Source organism: Lissotriton vulgaris, chromosome 10 (assembly GCF_964263255.1).
Source record: "Lissotriton vulgaris chromosome 10, aLisVul1.2, whole genome shotgun sequence".
NCBI lineage: Eukaryota > Metazoa > Chordata > Amphibia > Caudata > Salamandridae > Lissotriton > Lissotriton vulgaris.
In genome coordinates, this window is record NC_141698.1 from 98,338,206 (window position 1) to 98,365,528 (window position 27,323).

Sequence of the window (27,323 nt, forward strand, 5' to 3'; positions counted from 1 at the left end):
GGCACTCCATGGTGTCGACGTCGAGGCACTCCATGGTGTCGACGTCGAGGCACTCCATGGTGTCGACGTCGAGGCACTTCATGGTGTCGACGTCGAGGCACTTCATGACGTCGACGTTGAGGAACTCCACGACGTCGAGGCACTCCATGACGTCCAGGCACTCCACGACGGCCCCAACGCCGACTGGAACCGCGTCATAGCTCAGACGTGCCCTTACTGGGGACAACCCCAGAGATTACAGCATGGGACTCGGTAGAGGACCTACCCTCACCTCACCCAGAGGCTGAAGATGCCTTCAAACTCCTCTGTCTGAAACCTGGAAGCCGAAGCCCCCTAGAAAAGAAGGTACAGAGAAGACAGGTGTCCAAAGACACAGGCAAGCACAGAGTACAAACCCTGTGAGCTTCAGCTTTGGCCTTCAGTTCAGCTGCAGACAAAGCACATGTCAGACTAGAAATAGTCTAAAGACAAAAAGACTGCAGAAATTCTGCCAAAAAACCACAGCAGAATGCAGATAAAGGCCAAAGACGTCGAGTGAAGCTACAAAAATCCAAAAATATCACAAAAATAGTATAGAAAAAGCTCAGAAAAGAAGAGCTAATGCTCCAGGGTCCTGCTAGCAGGAGCCGGAAAAAAGAACTGAAGGTGAAAGGGACCTGCACTGCATTCTGGGATACTGTGAGGCTTCTGGAAAGTTCTCTTAAAGGCACAGTATCCTGTTTTGAGCCACATAATGGCAGCCTATGGGGCGTGTCTGTCCACTCCTTCCTCTCTATCATTCCAGAGGGTTTTGCTGTTAAAAGCAAGGTTTTTCTCTGTGGAAAACCCTGGACAGGCTGTGCTGTTGTGGTTTTTGGTGGAATTTCCAGTTGAAGTATTGGACAGTGTAGCCTGTGGATATAGGCTGCATTATCTGTCTTTAAATTCTCTCTTAAGTGTCTATGCAGGTCTGCATGTTTTGACAGCTTAAGAGATTATTTTTGATTGCTCCGGGGTCCGCGCACATGGGCGGGACTATTCACTAGATTATGACTATACACAGAGATCCCCTACTACAGAACATAACAATACTTTGTTCACATTTGGAAATCAACAACACAACGTAAAATAAAACAGGACCAAAAATGTGAACGTTGGATAACAACAACAAAGTGAAGCAGGGCACTAGTGAGTAAATAAGCCAAGTCCACAGTGATCAAGCCTGAGATGCAACAGAAGCGACCACCAAGAAAGAAGAGCTAAAATAAAGTGAATCAAGCTATCTGAGAAGAGGAGCACTGATCAAATGCACAAAGCAAGTGTAGGAAAGAGGGAAAATAGCAAAGCTGGTAGAAAGGAGAGCACAAAGCACACATTATAAAGTAATAGGGGACATAAAAGTGACAGCAAAGCAAATGGTTCAACCTTTTGTCTTGAGGATTGGATTCGTGTTGTCTGTATTTCAGGATAACCCTATGTATGATTTTACCCTGCAAATTGTCTCGCCGGTCTTTGTCGCTTTACATGTGGATGTACATTATGATAATATGCTTGATTTTGATGCCAATATGAATTTGTGGTTTGATAAAAATTCAATACATTTGATTATCAAAATAAAAGTGACAGCAAAGGAGAAGCAAAATATTTCTACGTTACAATTTCTAAATTATAATGGATTGCATGAAGCAATGAACTGCATTGTTGTATGTCACCGGCATTAAATACATTATCAGCATGTTTTACCTACTATCACTTATACTTGGGCTAGAGAGTGGAGATTCTGGTAATACTCTAAACATGCATATGCAATAAATAGTTGTTAAAGGAGGATTGTCTCTTCAATGAGGTGAGAGCCTTACCAGTGCACAAACTCCTTGGGGGGCAGCTTGCTTATTATTGGCACAACTGTATGCAGCCACCACACAGCATCTCGCTGAATTGCAGCTATCTGGTTCTGGAACGAGCGCAAAACCTCCAAATCTGAAATTAAGGAAAACAAATTTGCTTAACATTGTACAACAATTTTTAGTGGAAGGAGGGTGGTGTGGGTACATTGCTCTGTGCCTCCTCAGAGGTGTTTTTCTAATAATTTACTCACCTTAATTCATGGATTGATTCTTGAGGTGGTCTTCATCTGCCTCACAAGGCTTTAATCACTGGAATCCTGATAATAGAAGGATCAATGTTGCTGCTTGAGGCCATCAACAGCCAGTTTGTGTTGCTGCTTATTAAGGTGATCCCTTGCACCTCAGTCTGACCAACTGGCATGCATCCTGTACTATTTATTCCCTGGGTATGGGCCCTTTCATTCTGTAGGATTCCTTTCCCTATAAGCATTATGACCATTTGCACATCATTCCCCAACTGAAACTGAAGCAGCAATAGCAGTATTCAGGAGGCCACACCCACTGCAGCAGAACCCTAGAAGGCCACAACAGTCGACACCGTCTGAAGGAAGCTCCAGCGGGCTTCTTTCTCTTGAAGCAATGAAAAACAAGCAAGGGAATGGTGAGAAGTGTTCATTGACTGTCAGACGTTGCCACCACTTTGAATGGTGAGACGCTTCTCAAAATTACACGAAATACCCCAAAAGAGGGAAACAAAAAAAATACAGAGTTATTCTGCAGAGGCAATCTTATGTTTTACTGGATGTCTTCACCCTCAGGTTTCAGAGGCTTCATTGAAATAGTCGGCACTTCTCCAATGGATGTGCCCTAGTGAGAGGCAAATAACATCATAGACAGACTGAAAAAAACACCCAATTAAAAGGACATTCAAACCAGAATGTCAAGACTAAAGTAGGAAATATGGTTAAATATTCAACAGAAGATGCGCCAGACAGCAATTTGGCAATCCTGCTCCCTACAAGCCAATTGGCACCTTAAAAGTGGTATGCTGGCCTCCAACTGTCCCCAGGAGAGGAGACATAGGCCTCGCCCCCTCTTCACTTCCATATTTGCAGAGTTTGGCGCGGACGGGAAAACGGGGTTGCGCTGCAACTGGTCACTGCTGGTGAACTTTGCCTCCAGTAGGCATTGACCTGCCACATTCAACTTAACGCCTGAAGCAGATGGAGTAAGTTCACAGAAGCTGCAGGTTGGTGTGCCTAGGAGCAGCTGTGGAAGATTGGCCTGAAAGCCAAGCAAGGACTTCGTCTCCACCTAGGCAGAAGCAGTAGTTGTGAGGAAGCAAGGAGACGCTTTGCCGCTCTCAGGCCCTGCTGTGGGAGTCAGATCCCTGGCGGGGAGGGTTGAGAAGGCACTCTGCCTCCACTCTGTGGGCTGCGCTGTGCTTTCAGATACGATGGACTGCCTGAGGGAATGGCTCAGCTCAGGGAGGAGGCTAGCAGTTGATGGGCGCAGCTCGGAAAAGTCTGGCTATAGCATTCCTGCCTGCCTGCTGAGTAAGGGGCCCGCTTGACTATGTCCCTCACAGCTAAGCACTGCACTCTCCTTCAACTGCAATGGCTACAGCTGACTATGTTTGGCGATCTATTGCCTGAAGACCAATTGGCTTTGTTGGAAGGTGGATACCTGACTATGGTTACCCCAGATTTTTTTGCCTAGTGTTTAGCTGGTTTTCGACTTAGTTGGCCTGGGATCCTGCTAATCAGGGTCCCAGGCTATCTGCTCTCTCTGTAAAATGGACTTCATGTACCTTAGGTACATCTCCAATCGGATATTGGGTCACCTTATGAGCCCCTGTACAGTGTACTATAGGTACCCAGGGCATAGGTGCACCCAAGGCCTACCAGGAGCTGCAGCATATCTTTTGCCATCCCTGACTGGCCATCCAAATTGACACAACTGGCTGATCACTCAGCTGGGGCAAGGTGGTGTAATCACCCTTTGCTTTAGATATAGTATTCCTATATCCAACCTTATATCTAGACACATATATACCTATAAGTCACTCCTATGGCAGGCCTTAACAATCCTGGAGGCAAAGTGCTTGGTTTTATGTGAGATGGTGCTCTAGCATGAGCTGAGCCTGTCTGCAGCATTCGGAACCATGTCCTTATAGCGGTTCTAGGATATTGCCATACCATATACTCTTAAGTGCATTATGAACCTCGCCGTTAAATACTATCTCTGGTTTGGCTTTATCAAAACATGTCGAGTAAGGTGTCATACGTTTTGGAATACTACCCCCTCACCAGTTCTGGCGACGGCGGTATCATTCCACCCTTCCAGAGGGAGAAGACATGTTGTTCCTACTAATCCCGGTTAAAGTTAACCAGAGCCTCAGCATCACAAAATGGATGCTGCTGCCACAGACACAAGTCTGACCTCCTGCTGCTGGGAATCATTCCAGCGAGGGAGGCTTGGACAATAGGTTTCCTGTCTGGGGAGGTGCTAGCATGTTTACTAGGAACCTACCTGCAAATGTGGTTGCCAAGATGTATCTATCATTAGTCAATTTGTTTTTTTAATTACCTTTTTAGCTGAGAGATTCTAACTGCTTAAAAGACCATCATTGCTCCAAGAATATTTACCTTTCTCTATATTTTTCTTAGCTATACATACAGTGGGTTTTAACTAAGAAACAGATCTATGCACATAGTGTGCAAAAACTAAATATGACGAGCCAAAAACTCAACAACAAAAGTATTGTTGTGCTGAATAGACATAGTATCGCTCACAGGAAGTAATGATTTTGATTAAAAATGTGTTTTCTGGGCTCCACATCCCAAAACTAGATATTATTAGGGCAGTAAACATGCTGAGAAAAAAATACAGTTAATGGATTTTTGAAAACTAATTTAATCATTACCCTCTCACCCACTTACTTTTGAATTACTTTTTGAAAACAGTTCCATTTTAAACTTGCCTTGACAATCGCTCCTGGGCACAATGTGTCAGAGCAAACAGTGTGCTGGCTGTCTTACACTGTCTCACAAACCTTAAACCTTCATCAATTACACTAAAACTAATCTCTGAATAAATACATCATATTTAAACCAAATGGCTGCTGAAAAAAAATCTTTATCAATGGAACAAATTGGACCAAACTTTTACTAACCAGATTTACGATGAGTGCTATATATAATTCCTCTTCTAACCTACACCTATCCCTAGGAGAACCACTATTGTGCTTTAAGTATATAAAACAGACTTACTTTTTTTCTCTCCTTTATCCCATGCAACACCAGCCTCCTTCACCTGTGCAGTAATCCCCAGCATCATGGAGACCGCAAGCAGGTCTGTTATGTGGACTACAAAGCGCTCCTAGAATTAAAGCGAGTTGGTTAGTAATGTATTCCCAGGCCCAGTCGAGAATTAAGTTACAGTTTATAAAAGAAATAGGACCTGAAAATATTAAAATAATAATACTGAATAATAATTCAAAGTGCACAGTGCTCATCAGAAACCAAATTATGCCTTATCAAGAAGAAGTCATGGTAAATTAAGGGTATTATTTCTAATAAGCCAGGCTCTCTAGAAATTTTCAACAATCACCCTTTATCCTGGTACCTAAACATATTGTCATTGCATCACGCAAAAATTATAATATTAAGATCCTTCAATATAGGTTTCAGGCATAGGCACCGTACTTATTTATAGAGGGAGCAAAGGAACACGAAATGGCACACATATTCTTTTGTATTACACAGTCCCTTGACCTGTTTAATCTTCTTACTACAGACTCCCCTGATTTTCTGTTCCTAACGGAAACATGGTTTTCGGAGGCTTCCCTCCCCGACATTCTTGCCATCCTTCCCCATTCCTATTATGTCCTTCGGGCTGACCGCCCCGCGGACAAGATCGGGGGGGGGGGGGGTGTTGCCATGATTGTCCGATCCACTATTCAATTCCAGCTCCTCCCCCAAGCACCCATCGCTGGAGTGGACTTCCTGGTCGCTCGCTCCTCCAATCTGCTGGCACCTCTCACCGTTGTCCTTGTCTACCGCCCTCCCCTGAACATGCCCCTGTTCGTGGCTTCCCTGCAGGAACTTCTCGCCACGCTGGTGGTTAATAACTCCTCTGTCCTCCTGCTTGGGGACTTTAACTACTGGCCCAGCGATCCCAGGGAGGACTCAGCATCTAAGGACTTCACGGCCACTCTCCTCTGTCTCAACCTTAAGTCTCACGTCCTGGTCCCTACCCACAAATTCGGACACATCCTGGACCAAGTCTGGTCATCCCAGGACATAGTCTCCCCCCCCAGTATCCTCCCATGTACATGGTCTGATCATTCCCTCATCTCCTTCTCTATCACCACTGGCTCCCCTCACAAGCCCCCCCGCCCCAAGAATGTTTTCTCCCGTAGCTGGAATCGTGTTGACTTGGCTTCCCTCTCTCACTCCCTTGCTTCTTCTTCCCCAGACCTCACTGGTATTCCCCTTGACTCACAGGCCGCTGCAGTTGGTAACTGGCTCTCTTCTGCATGTGATTTAGTAGCCCCCCTCAAGTTAGTCAAATCCATTCGCCCTCACGAGGCTCACCGTTGGTTTAGCCCGGAGCTCAAGACCCTTAAACTGGAGCTTAGACGCTCAGAGCGCCTTTGGCGCCGTAGCTACTGCCCTGACCACAAGGCCAAATACAAAATTCTTCTTAAGGAGTACAAGCAGGCCATCTTGGCCACTAAGACCAAGTACTTCTCCGAACAAGTGGCGCTCTCGGCCAACAAAGCTAAAGAAATTTTCTCTCTGGTAAACAACTTGCCACCTCTGATCGTGCTTGCCCTCACTTCACTCCCTCCCAGGCCCTCTGCTCTTCTCTTAACAACTTCTTTATCGAGAAGATTATAAAAATTAAATCTAACATCTTGGTCACTCCTTTTACTCCTCCTCACTCTGTTCCCTCTGCGCCTAAATCCTCCTTCTCTTCTTTTCCCCCCCTCCCCTTGGATTCTTTTCTAGCTCTGCTCACCAAAATCAAGTCTGGCTCCCCCACTGACTGTGCCCCTGCCCGTATTCTTAAAACCCTCTTTTCTTCCTGTCCTGATACCCCTCTCTCCTTTCTTAATGCCTCTCTCTCCACTGGATTGGTCCCTTCTTCATTTAAATCTGCTATTGTTTCTCCCATTCTTAAAAAACCTGGTCTCGATTCTTCTCTTCCCTCTAACTTTAGACCTATCTCTCTTCTCCCTTATCTTGCTAAAATTCTCGAATCTTACGTTACTTCCTGTCTCTCTGTTTATGTTGAACAGAACCAGCTCCTGGCTTCTCACCAAGCTGGTTTCCGTTCGGGTCATTCGACCGAAACCGTGGTGTTAGCCGTCCTTGACGAGCTTAAGGCCAAGGCCGACGTCAACTCCCCCCAAGCTTTGATCCTCCTCGACTTGTCCGCTGCGTTTGACACGGTCGACCATAACATTCTTTTGGACCGTGTCAGCGCAGCGGGCATACGAGGTTCTGCCCTCTCCTGGATCACCTCCTTCTTGACAGGTCGTTCTCAAGCCGTTCACCTTCCCGGCTTTTCTGCTTCCCCCCTCCCGGTGCCCTGTGGGGTCCCCCAAGGTTCCTCTCTCTCTCCCCTTCTTTTCAACCTCTATATTCACCCTCTTATCTCTTCCCTTCTTGAGCTGGGGGTCTCTGTGTATAACTACGCTGACGACCTCCAGCTCGTCTTTGATCTTTCCTCTTCTTCTCACTCTCTATCCTTTTTTCACTCCACCATGGTCTTTATTTCTGGGTGGATGAGCGCCAACCACCTCAAGCTCAACCCAGATAAGACTGAGCTTGTCCTGATTGGCGGCTCATCCAGTCCCTGGTCCCCTGCTTTCTGACCTCCCATTCTTGGCCCCCCTCCCACCCCCGTTCCCTCTGTTAAAACTTTGGGCATCAAGGTCAGACAGGACCTGTCCATGCATGGCCAGGTCAGTGACGTGGTGTCCTCCTGTTTTCTTTCCCTTCGAATGATCCGAAAAATTTCTCGTTTCTTTTCTCTTGACTCCCTTAAAATCATTATTTCTGCCCTTATCACTTCCCGCCTTGATTATGGCAATAGCTTGTTCGCTGGCATTCCTGCCTATGAAACCCGCCGCTTACAAGCTATCCAGAATCAGGCCGCTATCTTTCACTTGCCCAAAACCCATCACATCACTCCCGTCCTCAAATCCCTTCACTGGTTGCCCATTTTGCAGAGATCTCTGTTTAAACTAGGGTGCCTTGTTTATCGGGCCCTTGATCACTCTGCACCGGCTTTCATCAATTCTTTGATTTCCCTTCACACCCCTGCCCGCACTCTCCGTTCATCATCTTCTGCCCTCCTCACTGTTCCCCGCTTTCACAAATCTCGCACTGGTGGAACCCGTTTTTCTGTTCTTGCTCCCCGGTTCTGGAACTCCCTTCCTCTTTCTATGCGTTCGATCCCTATCTTTTCACACTTCCGTAAAGCGCTGAAAACTTTTCTGTTTGCCCTGGCCTACCCCTGCTAAACCTCCTGGCCCTGTCTGTTCGGTTCTTTAGAGCTCCCAGCGCCAGGAAGCCGTTTTGGCCATCGTGCGCTCTACAAATAATTTCATTCATTCATTCATTCATTCCCTGTTACAATTAAAACAAGTGTCAGAGGTAAAGGGGACATGAACACTGACACAAAGCAAAACATCTTCGTAAAAGAAGATTTACCAGTAGTAATTACTGGAGAACATAAGTTACTGACATTATTTCATAAGCTAACAAGATGGTGGAGTTTATGAGAGAATTCATTGGGCATCACAGAAGCAGAATTTTGGAATGAGAAGGTTGAACTACATGTCGCATGAATCATTGTAGAGGTCAGTTGCTCTATAACCTTTAGTAATTAATGACTCCCAATTACCCGAAAGAGCTATAAAAAGGGCTTCCGGTTGAGGAACAAGGCAGAGTATTCAGTCTCTGGACCCTTTCCAGATCTTCTGCTGTTTTCCTGAAAATCCTCGTACTTGTGAGGTGGTAAGGGTTCTTCCACAGATTCCTGTTCATATATTCTAAAAGTCTACGTCTGTGCTTTCTCTGTTACATTAGAGTAAAGATTTAGCTACGGAGTGCTTTCAATAACAGTGCTGATTTTCTGAAAAGCTGTAGTTAGTTATATTCAGTTCAACAGAGTGTTCTCTTTTACATTTCCAAGTTCGTCAGTTTGAAATCTGGTAAAGCTATAATTGGTGTGAAGGTCACCCGTAAGCATAGGAAATGTATGAGTGGATCTCTGGGAAGAACTTAATGTTTCAAAGAGAAAATCTTCCTCAAGTGACTCTTTATGAAGCTGAACTGCATGATATTCAGCAGCCCCATTTATTAACTCTATGTACCCTATATTATCATCAGGAAGATAGGGTTTTGTAGGGTATAAGTCTGGATCATTATCTTCATTTGGATCTGTATTTTAATAGTTCCCTGGATCAGAACTATTATCATCTACCCCATCCTAGTCATCCTGGTTGTCAGATGATTGTGGTGTTGGTGAATTTGTGGGTGTTATTAACAAATTTGGATTAGGAGGGAAAGGAGTTGATAAAGGAGGAGGCGAGGGGTTAGTACCAACATGTTTTCTCGTAAGAGGAATGTGGTAAGTGTCCTCTGTCTCTGGTTTGCGTTTCAATGGCGATGTTGTGTGAATATGTCCAGTTTTGGGATTGATGACCAGTTCCTTTTGTTTCGGGTCCGGGTTTGAAGGCAGGATGTTGAAACAATGCTCCTTTAATGGGGTAGGAGCTGTTTTCTTTTTCAGTGGCAATATTTTTGGAGCCGATGTTTTCGGCGCCTTAGTGCTCAGATTCAAAAATGATTTTGGTGGCAATTGTTTCGGCTCGGTGCCCGTATGGGGCTGACTCGATCCGGAACCGGAAAGCTTTTATGTCTGTTTCGGTGCTTGGCCCGAGGGTGGGGCGTTTGAAACCTGTTCTCGTGCCGACCTTGGCCCGAAGGCAGAGGAGGGACCAGAGCCTTTTTCTTTGGCTGAGGTAGAATTTGGGGCAGGGGAGCATCGGTACTTACGGTACCCTGCCCCGGCGGAATGTGTTCATCCATGTCTGAGTCGGCTTCTGACACAGGAATGTGTTTGTCTTCTTCCTTGGCTCCTTATGCGTCAAAGACATCATGGTTGGAATCTTATCAGGAGTGGAGCCGCTGTGTTGTTGCATTTCATGACGTCGAGCCCGAAGGTCAGGGAACATCTTCTTGGATCGGAAGGATCTACACGCGTTGCAGTCTTGTTCGTTGTGCTCCAGGGAGAGACACAAGTTGAACACTTTGTGCAAGTCGGTGCGCGGGAACTTGGCGTGGTACAGAGGACAGAATTTAAATGGAGTCTGTTCCATCGACTGTGACGCGGCTAGGCCCAACGACCTTCCACAAAGTTTCCAATCGGAAGAGATTTTTCTGAAAAGATGCGCGGACAATGGGAAACGCGATCGAATGACAATACCATTGAGGGTAAGTTGATTGCGCCCCGAGGGGAACCCAAGAAATGATGTTGAACCGGAGCGCAGAAATTCACGTCCGAACCCAATGGCGAAAAATAACAATCTAACAATGGAGTTGATGTCCATGTACACTATCACCGAAAGGAGGAGTCACCTTCCTTGTGACTGGAAAGCCGTGTTTGAAGAGAAACAAACTGCAAACATCTGGCCCCAACACTAGATAGCAGGAGTATGCAAATCATGTGATCTGCAGCTTCCATGCCTCGAACTTAACCATTTCTTATGTTCATTCATGTATGATGAAATATACATGTATTTTTACCAGAAGTAATTCATTTTTTGGGAAGAAGAGCTGTGCTTGGAAAAAGTGTTCTCTCATGAAGATTTACACATTTGGTTTTGTGGTTTTACAAAAATTAACAGGGGGTCAATTGGAGTCTAGGAAGTTTGGTTCTTCCCCTGCGAGGCACAGTTTCTATTTGTTTTTGGTAGGCATAAGTTTCCTCATATAGAGGTACTATGTGTTTGAGTATGACTAGTATAAATAAATGACATCTGCTTCTTATTTTTTAGCTTTGTCATTAGGCAAGCATAAGGACAGACATACTACTTTTAAAACATCCTCTTCCTCATCTTAGAATTACAAGAGTAGAAATATTATTGTGTTTTGTTACAGGTAAAGCTTAAGTTATAGGGAACATATTTATAATGTTAAACAATGTGTGGAGTGATTAATGTGTGTGTGCTCATTCCAGGTCTTCTTCCCAGCTGTTCCCTTCCCTTTCCTTCCCTCCGTTGATCACCTCAAACCTCTGTGGTATGATAGCAGACAGAATTTAAGCTATTGAGAAGTGGACCCTATTGTGCATCGAACAGATCCAGAGAGCATTGATCTTCATTGTTACACTACCCCAGGATGGGCCAGTGCTTCAAAGAAAGACGCTTTAAAGGCCTGCCTCCTTTGTAATGCGACTCCCAGCATCTGCTGCTAACAGCAGATGGCAGTACCCAGTTTACATTCCTACTTTGGGTGGGAAAACCGGGGCGAAAACTTAAGAATATGAGGTGTGACCACCTCTGTAACTCCACTGCTAAGGTAGGGGAGGCGAGGTGAAGAACAACTTTCAGTCCCCACCATCTTGAAGATGGGGAGACACCTCAAATCAGGGCTAGGTTTATGACCCCTCCCACAAGAGGGTGGCATATTAGAGGGTGTAGTCACCCCAGGTTGGCCCATTGACCCTACCAACTACTCCCATAAAACATCTCCAGAATTTAGTATTCAGATGGATCCCCCAGGCCTAGAAAATAGATCTGGGAAGACCTACAAAGAAAGAAGACAACCCTGCAGAGAAGACTGAAGGAGATAATTGCCTTGGCCCCAGGCCTACTGGCCTGTCTCCAGCATAGACGAACCTGCAACCTGTCTAGCAGCCAGCGACCTCTAAAACCCCTGGGAGGACTGCAGCCTTCAACAAAGACTCCAATCTACTGTGACAATCGGAGCTGTCCAGAAGAAACCATCAACCAAGACTCTGGATCCAAGCAGATCCGCGACTCGTGCCCACACTGCACCCGATGCCCATGGCCTGAGTCTGACGGCCCAACTGCCCACTGAAGTCTCCCCAGCGACCAGGACTCAGAATCTAGCATTGGTCGACCTCTCCTGACACCCTTGACAGTGCCTGCAGAGTGAATCTGAAGGGTCCCCCCTACCGCGACCGGTCCAGTAAGAAGATTTCCGATGTCCAATGGCACCCCTGCACCTGCAGGCCCCAAGCTTTGGCGAGTTCGACCTGCGGTGCCCCTGTGACCCCCAACATCTCAACCTACCTGTGCCACCACTGGTGTTCTGCCTGGACCCTCTGGTTCGACGCTTGCATCCTGTTTCCGAAAAAAGAAGCTCCATCGGATTGCGTTGGGCACCCAAAGCTGTGTTGGCACCCTGCACCCAGCCGCCCCTGTGCCACTGGTGGTGTATGTTTGGTGCTAGTCCACGTAAAGGTACTCCCCTTTGAGTCTAACCGTCAGAGATGGTTACATCTATGGTAGGCTGAACAGCCGATGGAACCCATGCCGATTAGGTTTACGGACAGGGCAGGACCTGGAAGGATGGCCTCCCCTTTCTGAGTGCGGTTTCATCTGTTTTCTTTACTCTCCCAATACCGGATTGAGTGATTTACATACAAACAAAAGGAGCAGCTATCTGCTCTTATTTTAGTAAATAGTGTAGGGTAATTCCCTCTTCACTTATTTCCCAGGGCGGACTTCAATCTGAAGAAAGTCCTGCAGCATTTTCTGGGCACTTGTCTGGACTGAAACATGTTGGCCTTAGGGTCCTAGGACCATAATACTCCAAAAGACCATATCGTTCTATATTTTAATATCCCTGCCAGATGCAAGAATAAAGGGATACTGGGAACTGTCAGTGGATTTTTAATCTTTATACCTCTGTCCATATATATATATGGATTAAGCGCTCCCTGGATTAACCTAGTACACGTCTTACAAAATTGCATCAGAAACCAGGCAAAAAGTGGGGTGACCATGTAAAACAAGCATTTGCAATACAATAGGTCTCGTATTAGGAAAGTTTGAGCTATTGGTATTGTAAATGACATTTTTTATTTAGGTTTTGTTTTTGAAAATAGCGAAATTAATAGCTTTGTCATTTACAATGCCAATAGTTATAACTCTCGCAAATGTGACACCTATAGCATTTGTAATGCAATATGTGTTGTATTTACGTGACTTACATGTATTGATATTACAAATAACAATGGCTTTTAATTTTTGTTAAATAATACTTAAATAAAAGTGATTGTAATTTATAATGGCAATACCTTAAACGTTTGTAAATAACTTTTGTGAAGATTATGTTCAGTATTTTATTGTGACCAAAATCCAAGAACAGAAGTGAAATATTTATATCTTTTTGTGACATTTGTAATAAAGCTTGAACCATTGAGAGAACATATTTGAACCAGTTGTTGTTGAATGGTTGTGCAGATTGATGCTGAGGTGGCGCGGAGTGATGCTGTAGTGGTGCTGAGTGATGCTGTGGTGGTGCTGAGTGATGCTGTGGTGGTGCTGAGTGATGCTGTGGAGGTGCTGAGTGATGCTGGAGTGGTGCTAAGTGATGCTGGGGTGGTACTGAGTTGTGCTGTGGTGGTGATGAGTGATGTTGTGCTGCTGAGTGATAATGTGGTGGTGCTGAGTGATAATGTGGTGGTGCTGAGTGGTGCTGAGTGATAATGTGGTGGTGCTGAGTGATCACGTGGTGGTGCTGAGTGATAATGTGGTGGTGCTGAGTGATAATGTGGTGGTGCTGAGTGAAAATGTGGTGGTGCTGAGTGAAAATGGGGTGGTGCTGAGTCATGCTGGGGTAGAAATGAGTGATGATGTGGTGGTGCTGAGTTGTGCAGTGGTTGTGCTGAGTGATAATGTGGTGGTGCTGAGTGATAATGTGGTGGTGCTGAGTGATAATGTGGTGGTGCTGAGTGATAATGTGGTGGTGCTGAATGAAGCTGGGGTAGAAATGAGTGATGATGTGGTGATGCAGAGGGCAGAAAGGCACAACAATTGCAAATTTCTTTTAAAACCATCCCTATTTATACGTTTTCCCTGGCACCCTTGGCTGTGTGCGCGCGTGCAGTGCCGGTGTGTGTGCGCAGTGCCGGTGTGTGTGTGAAGTGCCTGTGTGTGTGAGCTGCGTCTGTGTGTGTGAGCAGTGTCTGTGTGTGTGTGTGTGAGCAGTGTCTGTGTGTGTGTGTGTGAACAGTGCCTGTGTGTGAACAGTGCCTGTGTGTGTGAGCAGCCTATGTTTCTGAGAGCATTGTGTGTGAACAGTGCCTGTGTGTGTGAGCAGCCTGTGTGTCTGAGAGCATTGTGTGGGTGACAGTAACTTGTGTGTGTGAGGGCAGTGTGTTTCAATGCAACGGGGCTCATGTTATCGACCTCAGAAGCATGAAAAGTGTGTGTCTTGGAACGTCTGAGGGCAGCTCGTGTTACAAGCTTGCTTTGAAGATGGTCATGCAGCGCTGGGAGTGGAGCAGTTGGTCCTGTTTATGACCTGCAGAGCGTGTGTGAAGTGGGCGCGGATGAAGTGACTGGGGGTGAGGGGGTGTGCAGCCTGGTGTGCTGAAGCCTGGCAGCAGAGGCGGCGCGCGGCAGCACCGGCGGAGGCCGCACACAAAGTGGCTCAGTGGCTGGTGGCAAATGGACGCACATCAAAGGAGCCGCGAAAGTAGCATGCAAGCAGAGGGCTTTTGTTATTTATTTATTTCCTCCCATCTGTACTAGTGCTCGTGCTCAAATGACCCCAGAGAACACGTAAATTATACATGATGAAAGGCCAAGAAATTATGTTGGGTTACTGCCACAATATATGTACAGTTCATGAATGTGCAATTTGTTGTTTGCTGATAGCTGGATTAATAAAGCTAAAAAAAACGTTAACTTGACATACAGATAATGTGTGAATAAGTATGTCTCCCTTTTGAAGAGACATAATAACTGCTAGGAAAAAAAGCACTGGCGTTGCCAATAGGTCTCGCAGTAGGAAAGTTTGAGCTATTGGTTGTGTAAATGACAAAGCCCTTTATGTATTCAAAATGATAACAACAGTGAAAGGCATTGTTATTTGCCATTGTAATAGTTCCACCTGTCGTACTGCGCGATCTATTGGCAAGGTGAGTGTTTTTCGTGTGTGAGTGGCGTTGTGTGTGTGAGTGGCGTTGCGTGTGTGAGTGGCGTTGCGTGTGTGAGTGGCGTTGCGTGTGTGAGTGGTGTTGCGTGTGTGAGTGGCGTTGCCTGTGTGAGTGGCGTTGCCTGTGTGAGAGGTGTTGCCTGTGTGTGAGGCGTTGGCTGTGTGATTTGTGTTGCCTGTGTGAGTGGCGTTGCCTGTGTGAGTGGCGTTGCCTGTGTGAGTGTGGTTGGCAGTGTGAGTGGCGTTGCATGTGTGAGTGGCGTTGCATGTGTGAGTGGCGTTGCATGTGTGCGTAGTTGAGTGGCGTTGCGTTGTTGAGTGGCGTTGCATGTGTGAGTGGCGTTGCATGTGTGAGTGGCGTTGCATGTGTGAGTGGCGTTGCATGTGTGAGTGGCGTTGCATGTGTGAGTGGCGTTGCATGTGTGAGTGTTGTTGCGTAGTTGAGTGGCATTGCGTAGTTGAGTGGCATTGCGTAGTTGAGTGGCATTGCGTAGTTGAGTGGCGTTGCGTAGTTGAGTGGCTTTTAGTAGATGAGTGGCGTTGCGTCGATGAGTGGTGTTGCGTAGGTATGTGGCGTTGCGTAGGTGAGTGGTGTTGCGTAGGTGAGTGGTGTTGCGTAGGTGAGTGGCGTTGCGTAGTTGAGTGGGCAGCGTTGCGTAGTTGAGTGGCGTTGCGTATGTGAGTGCCGTTGCGTACTTGAGTGGCGTTGTGTAGTTGAGTGGCGTTGCGTAGTTGAGTGGCGTTGCGTAGTTGAGTAGTGTTGCGTCTTTTCGTGGCATTGCGTAGTTGTGTTGAGTAGTAGCGTTGCGTAGTTGACAGTGGCGTTGGAAATGCAATATGTCTCGCAGCATTAGAGTTAGTGCTGTTAGAATTGTTTATGAGTTTTTTTTGGAAATCTTTAGCTTTTTTGTTCTCTGTAGCCAATGCTAAAGAATTACAAATAAAAAAAGCCATAAACAATTCTAAAAGCTCTAACTCAAATGGTCCGAGACCTATTGCACTGTGTGAGGGTGAGGGGTTGAGGGTGAGTGAGGGTGAGGGTGTGTGAGGGTGAGTGAGGGTGAGTGAGGGTGAGTGAGGTGTTGAGGGTGAGTGAGGGGTTGAGGGTGAGTGAGAGTGAGGGTGAGTGAGGGTGAGGGTGAGTGAGAGTGAGGGTGAGTGAGGGTGAGTGAGGGTGAGGGTGAGTGTGAGTTAGGGTGAGTGTTTGAGGGTGTGTGAGGGTGAGGGTGTGAGGATGAGTGAGGGTGAGTGAGGGGTTGAGGGTGAGTGAGGAGTTGAGTGTGAGGGGTTGAGGGTGAGGGGTTGAGGGTGAGTGAGGGTGAGGGTGAGTGAGGATGAGGTGTTGACGGTGGGTGATGGTGAGTGAGGGTGAGGGTGAGTGAGGGTGAGGGTGAGGGTGAGTGAGGGTGAGGGTGAGGGGTTGAGGGTGAGTGAGGCTGAGTGTTTGAGGGTGAGTGAGGGTGAGAGTTTGAGGGTGGGTGAGGGGGGTGAGGGTGAGGGTGTGGGTGAGTGGTGTTATTGTTAAGGGTGTTGTGGATGAGGGGTGTTAGTATGAGGGAGTTGAGGGTGAGGGTGAGTGTGAGGGGAGGGGAGGCAGAGTGAGGGAGGTTGAGGGGGTGAGGGAGTGTAAGGGAGAGTGAGGGTGAGGCTGAGCGGGTGTGAGAGAGTCAGTGAGGGAGTGCGTGAGAGGGTGAGTGAGGGGGTGTGTGATGTGGTGTGTGAGAGCGTGAGTGATGGGGTGTGTGAGGGGTGTGTGAGAGGGTGTGTGAGAGGGTGAGGGTGTGTTAGGGTGAATGAGGGTGAATGAGGGGGTGTGAGGGGGGTGAGGGTGGGGTGTTGAGGGAGTGAGTGTGAGGGTGTGAGGGGTGAGGTTGAGGGGGTGAGTGTAAGGGGGTGGGAGCGTTAGGGTGTGTTATTTTTAGGGTGTGTGAGGGTGAGTGAGGGTGTGTGACTTTTCTGGTGTGTGACGGTGCTGAGTGATGGTGTTATGGTGCTGAGTGGTGTGGTGGTGTCCCTGAGTGGTGTGGTGGTGTCCCTGAGTGGTGTGGTGGTGTCCCTGAGTGATGTGGTGGTGTCCCTGATTGATTTTGTGGTGTACATCAGTGATGTGGTGGTGTCCCTGAGTGCTGTGTTGGTGTCCCTGAGTGCCGTGTTGGTGTCCCTGAGGGCTGTGGTAGTGTCCCTGAGGGCTGTGGTGGTGTCCCTCAGTGCTGTGGTGGTGTCCCTGAGTGGTGTGGATGTTTATACAAGTGCATTTAAGTTGTGGCAGGTAAAAAACAATGCATTTTCATGCGTCATCAATTTAAAGGATGATGTGAACATTGTGATAGGCCATGGGCGGACCCAAAACATGAATGAAAACCGATTGACCCAATGCCTGAAGGGGACTGTCGGAAACAAGACAATGGCTGAAGGGGGCTGACCAAAAGCCTCTTACTGTATGTATGCAAGTGTTGTGTGGTGTAGTGTAATGTGCCAACATAAGGTTTTGCTAAACAGCTAAAGCAGTCTATATTGAGGCCTAAAACCCCCGAACAGAAAATGAAGTTCTATTACAGGTCTCTGCACTGCAGGACTCTCCCATGAGCCCTCCTCCCTGTGCTCACCGCACATACTACTACAAAAAGAAAATTAAAAGTTGAAACCTGCAAAACGAAAGTAACGCTGCCCAAGTAAAAAACAAGCTATCCCAGCCTGCTATGCGCTTTTAATGGTGCTGTACCGTATTGCTATGATGTGAAAATAATGCATTTAAACGATGCAGTATTTTCGTTTACACTCTGCAAAGGATCTTCGAAGTGCGCAGTCCAGAGTGGGGGCAGAGACGCAGACATACGAGAGAGCGCAATACGGAGGAACAGGAGAGAAGCACACATGGGAGACATCAGGCAAGCACATGCACTCTCGTGGACTTCTTAGTCAAAAATAAAGACAAGTACGGGAAATGCAAGCGGCGGGGGGGGGGGGTTGGGTTCACAAGGGAGAGAAGAACACGAGTGGTGGGGGAAAACCACGAGGGAGACAGCAACACAGGAAGAAGTACACGCTGTGCTGGGGGAGGGGGGAGGGCCATTAGGAACAGGAACAGATGGCCATGAAAGTGTATGGGCCAAATGCCAGCAACACAGGAAGAAATACACGAAGGAGCCAGCAACACAGGGAGTGGGCAAAATTCAGACATGGCAGACAGCAACAGTCAAGAGAACATCACAGCGTAGGGGAGAGAAGCATTTGGTTGTGAAGGAGAGAATGGGGGCAGAGACGCAGACATACGAGAGAGCGCAATACGGAGGAGCAGGAGAGATGCACACAAGGGAGATATCAGGCAAGCACATGCACTCTCGTGGACTTCTTAGTCAAAAATAAAAACAAGTACGGGAAATGCAAGAGGCGGGGGGGGTGGGTTGGGTTCACAAGGGAGAGAGCAACACGAGTGGTGGGGGAAAAGCACGAGGGAGACAGCAACACAGGAAGAAGTACACGCTGTGCTGGGGGAGGGGGGAGGGCCATTAGGAACAGGAACAGATGGCCATGAAAGTGTATGGGCCAAATGCGCGTGCCTGTACGTGCACTCGAAGAAAACGCCACGGAAAAAAGCGGTGGTTTGACTATCCGATGGAGCACATGAATTCTCCCCCATTTCTTCATTGTTTTGCCCTTAAAGGAAAGGTATGAAAAAAGGCATTGGCAAACTCAGCAAGTGTAGTAGGCGCCTGCTCAAATATTAAGCAAGGCACCCCTGTTGCAGTGGAAAGTAACAATGAAAAATACGATAAAGAGTGATGTGGGTCACAGGAGTCCCACATGTTCAATTGCCGCAGGGAGGACGAGGAGCTGATGCTTCTGGGGCCTGGACAAATCCAGCATGGAAAGGGGGGAAGAGGGCGGGGTGAAAGTACAGCAGCTGCTGAACGCAAGCCAGGATTTAAAGGAGCAGGCATCATTAATTTGATTAAATACCAGACGCATACGAAAACAAATATATTAAATAAATAACAAAAATACAACCTAATGTGTATAAAATTGCATGATGACGGGCGCCGTGCTGATTATGTAAAACTAACAGCGTAGCACTCGTGAGAGCTCCGTGCAGGGTCACAGGAGTCCCACATGTTCAATTGCCGCAGGGAGGACGAGGAGCTGATGCTTCTGGGGCCTGGACAAATCCAGCATGGAAAGGGGGGAAGAGGGCGGGGTGAAAGTAAAGCAGCTGCTGAACGCAAGCCAGGATTTAAAGGAGCAGGCATCATTAATTTGATTAAATACCAGACGCATACGAAAACAAATATAATTAAATAAATAACAAAAATACAACCTAATGTGTATAAAATTGCATGATGACGGGCGCCGTGCTGATTATGTAAAACTAACAGCGTAGCACTCGTGAGAGCTCCGTGCAGATGCATGCTGGGCATCAAAAAAAACAAGCGGAAAACGAAAGCTGTGCAAAACTAGATGCTGCTGGTAGGGGAAGCCTGTCGCATTAAACAGAGAACATGTAGCAAGGAAAACTTCAATGCAGAAACTACTTCAAGGTATGGCATCAATGTGAATGTCTAAGGAAAACAAAACCGGCATTAAAAAACACTGACTGCTTCAGAGAAATGCACCGTAGGTCACACACAGAGAGGAAAAGGAAGTTAAACTTACAGGGATGTCTAAGGAAAACAGAACCGGCATTAAATAAATAATGTTTCGGGAGAGCCTGGGGCGGGAATGCGAGCGAGGGGAGGCAGGCAGATTACGAGGGAAGCCGGATGGGGGCGGGAAAGCCTGGTGGGAGGCGTGAACGCCGGATGGGGGCGGGAAAGCCTGGTGGGAGGCGTGAATGCGCGAGGGGAGGCAGGCGGATTGGGAGAGAAGCCTGATGGGGGCGGGAGAGCCTGGTGGGTGGGCGTGAATGAGGGGAGGACTGGGCTGGGCTTGCATGCGATGCGTGTGCATGTACACGGGCACTGCATGAAAACCGCGGGGCTGAAAGCCCTTTGGTTTGAAGATGTTTTCGCCACATGAATTCTCGCTACGCTCGATGCGCTTGCGCGCATCGATAGGTCGCGAGACCTAAAAAGGTGTAACTCGTTTCACACTTTACTAGTGTGCTCCTGCATTGTGCTTAACGTTTTAAAGAATTTGCATTTTAAGATACTTGGGTTTCCGTGAATTGCTACTTATTTGTTGCTTGATGAAGACGAACTGAGAGGTCAAGTCAGAGCAGGATGCAAGTATACAAAAAAAAAGTCCTTACCTGGCTTAGCCTGCATGACACTGCTCTCTCCAGCCAAAGCACATACAGACCCAGAAAAGTGGTCACATTAGCATATGTATAGCTGCTTAGCAACAGCTTCCATCCCCCAAAGCCCCCAGCCCCTCTGATGCTCCATGCACCTCACCCAGGTAGTTTAAAAGCAGCTAGTGCTTGCAATGAGCCCCGCAATGTGAGCTTCCCAGAGAAATCTGGCAAGTGTATGTGGTGAGGAAATGGGGGATTGCTTATAGAGTGGCCATTCCTTGATATAGGGTCACACATTTTGAAATACGAGTTACAAATATTTTATAACATAGAATAATATAAAAAGTGTGACAAACTTGCACGAAGTGTATAAAAAATATAGAATGCGTCTGTGAGTATTTTCCGGCCTCACAACGAACCTTGACCTTTAATTACAGACTGTTTTTCAGCTTCCAGGCCCGTTTGTTTACTGTGTAAATAGTTTCTCTTTCTCTCGTGTAACACCCGTCTTCAAACATCACTTACACGAGTAAACAGTAATGTGAAGCTGCACTCTGAAGCGCGTGCCAGCCTTTTGTGTTTTACTAGTAGATAGCTCAGAGGGTTAAAGCGCTGACGACCGATCTACCTGTGATATGCAGTTAACACGCTGGAGACCCTTAGGGCCGACGCAGCCTCTCATGTTTCTGCGGTCGATAAAATGAGCAGCTTGGTTTATGTGCACATATAACATAAATTAGGCTCTGTTTTCTTAGTATTATTACACTTAAAGTGTAGGCTGTTTTTCTGCATTTAGTTCAATATACACTGCTATAACCAGTGTCGAAAGTTTAGTTATAATGTTTCGGATTGTCAGTTAGTTTATGGGTGGATTAACTTTCTTCTTTAATCCTTCAGTGTTGTCTTGTATTGTTTTATACGCATGGCAATGTTTGTTGGTGAGTTTAGTACACGAATTCCATATGTCCGCATTTGCTACAGTTTTGGGACTTTCGTGTTTTTTTTTAGAATCGGATGGAAGGCTTCTTGTGGTGATTGTGAGATAAACAATTGCCCGTGCGACTGTTCCTTGTGCGTTGTTTCAGAGTCGGTGCTCCCCCTGGGTAGTGAGTTTTGTGATTTGCAGCAATAGAAGGAAATTGCAAAGAAAGGAATATCGAATAGGAAGATGGGTCTGAGGACTTTAAAAAGAGAGGAAAAAGTGTATGAATTAAATAGTGAAAGAAAGATGCTGAGGAAGGACGGGGTGTGTGATAAGGGAGGGCAGGACATAAGATGGAAAGAAAGAAATCTGTGGGTAGATGAGAAAAAGTGAGAGAAAAAGGTAGGAGAAAGGGACGACACACAGAGCGAATAGAGGTTACAATGAGGATCGGAGAGAAGAAAGGTAATTTAAAGGGAAATATTAAAATAAAGAAAAAATATTGAAGAAAACAGAGCACTAATTAAAAAGTGAGAGATGGGCGAATGAAAGAAACAGTGAAAAGTAATGGAAAGGAATGAAGCATTAAGTCGTGGCTAAAGAAGAAAGAAAGCCCACAGTGGAAAGAAGGAAGGAAAAGAATTACGCATTGAGAGAAGGAAACTGTGGAGTACAGGGAAAGAAGAAGTAAGCCCTGAAGTGAGAGAAGGAAGTAAGAGAAGGACTGTCATAGGGAGGATGAGGAAGACGGGGCAGACTGAGGCAGCTGGAGAATAATGGAACATGAGAGAGTGATGCGTGGGCAGAAAGAAAGCAGACGCTGGAGAGGGAGGGGGTGGGATGCCTGCGAAAGGGACGACACACAGAGTGAATAGAGGTTACAATGAGGATCGGAGAGAAGAAAGGTAATTTAAAGGGAAATATTAAAATAAAGAAAAATAATGAAGAAAACAGAGCACTAATTAACAAGAAAAGGCAAATGAATCAGTACTGTATTATGCGGGCACATTGTTTAAAGGCACAGACAGGGAGGGGGTGGGCAGGCTGATTAGCTGCGGAGCGGATCTCTTTGAAGGAAAGCAATTAGGGGGGAGGTGGGAGGGAGGCTGATAGGCAGAAGGCTCGGGCAGATGTCAGATTAGAAGGAGGGGGTGGGCTACCTGCAACTCGAGTGACCATATGGAGAGGGAGGGGGGTGGGCTGCCTGCTGGGAGAAGCTTGTGTGCCGTTGATGATCGAATGCAAGCTTGTGCACGAGGAGCTTGTGGTCACGTGATTTCACGTGAACTGTTGAAAATCCTCATCGTAAAAAGTCCGCTTTGTGGATGGACGGCAAAAGGTCTCTCTACGAGACCTAAAAAGGAGCATTTTCTTTCAGATATACAAATACAGGGCTTCTTAACCCCTTCAGTGCTCATGACAAGGTCAACTCGTCATGGGTTTTACCTGCCCTGTGCTTATGATGAGTTGACCTTGTCATGAACAATGGGGATCCTGTAAATCCAGCGCACAAGGGGAAAACCCCCTAGCAGCCAAGGTGTTAAAGAATTCTTGCTTTTTGCTGCTAGGGATCCTGAGCTTGGTTTTTAATCAGTTTCATAATGCGGAAGGTTACTATTTACAATTTTTTTAAGCTTGTTAACGATACACTGAATTGTGGGTCATGGAGACCGACCTACCACCCTGCTGAAAACAGATAGGAAAGTTTTCACAAAGGCCATGAGGTAAAACAAGGTCATGCCCGGCATGGTTTCTCCCCAACAGATGGGATTCCTTAGAAAGAGACAGGAGGTACATAATATTTACAGCAAACAACAGGAAGGATAAAAGGCTGCTGCAATGTGCCAGTTAAACCAGCTCACTGCAAGGTTTGTCCCTTTGTGTAGACCAGGAGGCATGAAGAAAGAGCTCTGCGTGGCCAGGGCTCGCCACCAGTATCAAAACGAAGTGTAAATTGTCAAAATCGGCCCAACAGGGCCCAAAGTATGGCTTTGTGGAGTTCTGGTGTCCTTTGACCCCCAACCGGCCAGCGCCTGCATGTAGAGCTCCTCTGCGGATGATTGTTTTCTTCCCATGTTTCACTCTCATCCCTACTAAGAGCTAATACTCTTACGAAATCCATTCACCGCACATGAATCAATAACAGGTTCAGACAGCAAAAGAAATGACTTACCTGTAATAATAGTTTTACAGCTTGAACCTATTCTATATTTACATGTGATCCTTCCAACTCATCCGTCAAGGAGGAGAGTAAGTGCAGCAAAATGCAAACAAAATTGTTAAAAATCATAAAAAGACAATAGGCTATAAATACCACTGCAAAATTACTATACAGGGGGAAATGATTTGAAGATGGTGTGTGTGAACTGGAGAACTATGGGCTTAGGCTCAACATCATAGTGAGTCACTCTGACTCAGCTGATCGTCGATGCCAACACAAACAAGCATTGACATAACCAATAGGTCTCGCCTTTGAGACCATCTAAGTGTTAAACCTGGGCTATTGGTTTTGCTAATGTGCTTAAGATATGTTGTAGAGCAGTGTGGCTGCTGTGCAGCATGTTGAAAAGTTTTAACAACAAGCTATTCAGGAGCTTGGCATGATTGTGTACTAACACTTTGAAGTGAGATGAGAGCAGGAATACCAGTCGTATTTCACAGACTTTACTCATTAACGCACATTAGTGGTCTGAAGAGTGCTGCAGAAGTTTTGAGTACCTGTACCTCACCTTCCATGCTGTGATACTGGTCACGGGTCATGTGTCACAACGCAAAAGGTAAACGTGATGCTGGCTTTGTTTTGGTGCACCTAGTACCCAGAATGTGCACATGAGTCTTTTAATTAAACAATATAAATACATCACAGGAGAAAGCAACAACTACAACACCATGGGATGTTCGCCTTGAAGCACACGTTTCAGCACAGTTACTACAACACCAGTAGATTTGCCTCAAAACGTCAACACAGAAAATCCTTTTAGTCAGTAAGTAATATGCAACACAATGAATTACTACTGCCCTAAAACACTTCCAAGACAGCTTACCTTTGTTGCATGCACAGGTAGAGTAGTGATGTGCACAATTCAGCGGGTTGCATTAGCCCCCTAATAGTCTACACAGTTTGAGTGATCTGGTATTCTTAAAACTTGCTGAAAAAGCTAGTACTTTCAGAAGGTGTCGCATGGCAGCTCCCAGGCATATAATCATTTTTAGTTAAGAAGAATGCATTAGTCACTGCAAGCTATTCACTGAAGAGGTAAATTTTTAATATTTTTGCATGAAGGCGGGAGCCAGCCAGAACTTTTTTGGAATCTCATTACATTATTCAAAATCAAGATTTTAAGTCTCATCTACTCATCTCAATTTTCTAGTTTTATTACACAACTAGCTATAAAATGAGAATATTTACAAATTCATTTCACTCTGTGTAGCAGCTGTTGTTGGTGCCCACCTCACTCAATCTCTTTGCAGGGATTGTTTCCACTCTTGGGCTGTCATGTGACAACCTAGTGCATTCTGGGAGTTGCAGTCTTGGTAAGGTTCCACTGAGCTCCTTGGAAAAACACACCTGATAGCAATGGCTTGTTGGTCAAAAGCTTAAGATTGGAGAGACTGCCCTTGATTACCTGGATTGAAGGTATACTGATTTGCCAATCTAAGCAGCAGGGAGCATTTTTACCATATTGCATTGGAGTATTTGTAGAGTGTCCAAGATGGCAGTGGAGTGCTGTACATTTAGCAACAGGAAATGCAGCCAGCATGTGGAACGGGCAGACATGTAGCCCATCTTTAGGAGCGCCTCCTGACTTCTCCATAAATACACTCTGGTTGAAAAGCTGCCACCCTACCACACTCAGCCTATTTTGATATCAACACCATGAAGGGAAACCATTGCTACGCCCCTCCCCAGAAGCAGGTTTGCTTTACGCAAGTAACGTTATTTCCTTTTACATTCAAAAACTAAATCAGTCTATCGCCCACCAAAGTCTGTGCCTCTGTAATTGCAAGCTGTAATTAGCTTCTTACAATTACGAGGAAAAATATGTTCCGTTTTAACAGACATATTACAGTTGTGATGAAGTAATCGAGTCCCGGCCTGCCTTTGTTTTATTTGTTGACCTGTGCCCCTTAAGTAAAACAGCTTGATAACCTAATATATGGGATGATCCAGCTCAGGGCTGCCAAAGGATTACGCGCAAAACTCTCACCCAGCTCTACAAAAACAAAAATCTGGCTGACATGGATAATGCTCATAACAGCGGCACCTTGACGGGACGTTTTATGGAATCCAAAAATTCTTATCTTTTCGAACCTTTTATGGATTTTATCTTTCCTCTTTTGGCGAGGAAACTGTTCCTGCAATGGAGGTTTGGTACACTCCCCACCAAAGTATTCACCCATAAATGGTCCACAGGGGGTGACAAACTTTGCCCTTGTTGCAAAACTCAGGATGAAGATGATTTACACATAATGTTTGTTTGCCACGCCTACCAGAGTCCCAGGAAGCGTTGGATAGCACCGCTGTGCCGAAACCTGGGTTTTAGGGAGTACTTACAGGCATACAGGGTTATGAAAACTAACACCCTGGGCCATATTGTCTTTGCTGTTTCAAAATTCCTAATGGCAGCATGGATAATAAGGAAGAAAATGTCCCCCTGAACTGGTACCATGTATTCCTTACCCCATGCAGATCCAGTAGATCTTTTTATATGTAAATACTGTGTAATATATGTACTGTATTTTATTGTATCTTTTATGGCCTATGTGGCCGAAATAAAGAATTTTTGGAATTGGAATTGGATAACCTAATAAATCTGGAATACTGTTACAGAAATGCTGTGTCACTGTCACCAGGTCAGGTTACTTAAAGATTATGTGATTTTGTATCGAAAGTAGGTTTCATGTTTTTAACTGGTGCAGCATCATGTCCACCGACTGTAGCTTTTAAATCACAATAGTTTGCATTAATATGAATAAAGTCTTTCATCCACTGACATTCTTCAACTGAATGTAAGGGGCAGCCACAGGCGGGGGAGAGAAGGGACGGCACAGCATGGGATAGTTAGTTAAGACAGGTCCTAAGTAGTTAAAATAACAGGCAGTAACGGGAGTAAGCGGCACAGGAAAATTCCTGAATTAGTTTCTGTGTTTTTAATTGGTGCCGCATACTGCCCACCCACGTTCAATTTTAAATCAAGATAATTTGCATTAATCTGAATAAACTCTTTCATCTGATGACATCGTTCAACTGAAAATAAGAGGCAGCCACGGGCAGGGGAGAGAGGGGACCGACGGCACAATGTGTTGAAGGCGGGTGCCAAAGTAGTTAAAACAGGCAGTGACAGGCGGAGCGGCACTGGGAAATTCCTGAAAAGAAAGATCTGCAGGTGTTTTTTTAAGCCAGAGTTAGCGCTGATGCAGCTTTGTTTTTTTATTGCAATCCAAGACAAAACATGAAGCACAGTGTCCCTGAAGGGGGCGCCATTCTGATTCACGACCCAAGTCAAACAATTAAACAAGTCATAGACACTCACACAGTAAACACTAGCACAATTTAAAACAATAAGTCCCTAAAGAAACACAAACAACTACAGTGTAAGGAAACTGTAGTTGGCCGGTGTTCCTGAACTATAAAAAACGGACGTCAAGAATCAGGAGCGCCAACAATAAAGAGCCAGGAAATACACGCGACACAGGAGTGAACCAATTGAAGCAGAAGGCGGGATTAAACTCCGTATAGAGCGATTACAGCAGGTCTTGCAGACAGCGCATGCATGCTGTAAGCTCGACCTAAAAATTTTGCCAATTTGGAACCTTTCCCGGAACTAGCCATTTGGGGAGAAACAATGCAATTCATGTGATTATCAAACTGGTTAACATCAAAAATTGCTTGTAATTGCATTTATTTCAAAATCAATTAAAACCAGCTGTAAATTCTAAAAACCCAGGTTCAAACGTGGCTAGGAAATTGGGGCAGATGCTTCATTCGAGATGAAAAAACACTCTTGCACAGTTTACATAGTGGGGAGAACACCCATACAAAATAAGTGGAGGGAGAAATCCTAATTGTCAGAATTAACCTTCACTCCAACCGCACATTTTTTATCACAGAATAAAACCAAATATTAAGCATG

General features: G+C 45.9%; 1 protein-coding gene across 2 annotated transcripts in view; it reads right to left on the bottom strand.

Annotated features, from left to right (window-relative positions):
* Window positions 1-27,323, bottom strand: part of INTS1 (integrator complex subunit 1) — a 536,581-nt gene that overhangs the window by 388,949 nt on the left and 120,309 nt on the right. For both annotated transcript variants that reach the window (XM_086940596.1, XM_086940597.1), the window contains exons 12-13: window positions 5,099-5,207; window positions 1,839-1,959 (exon numbers count right to left, since the gene is read on the bottom strand). In XM_086940596.1, coding sequence (XP_086796722.1) covers window positions 1,839-1,959; window positions 5,099-5,207 — 230 coding nt within the window. The remainder of the gene's footprint in view (window positions 1-1,838; window positions 1,960-5,098; window positions 5,208-27,323) is intronic.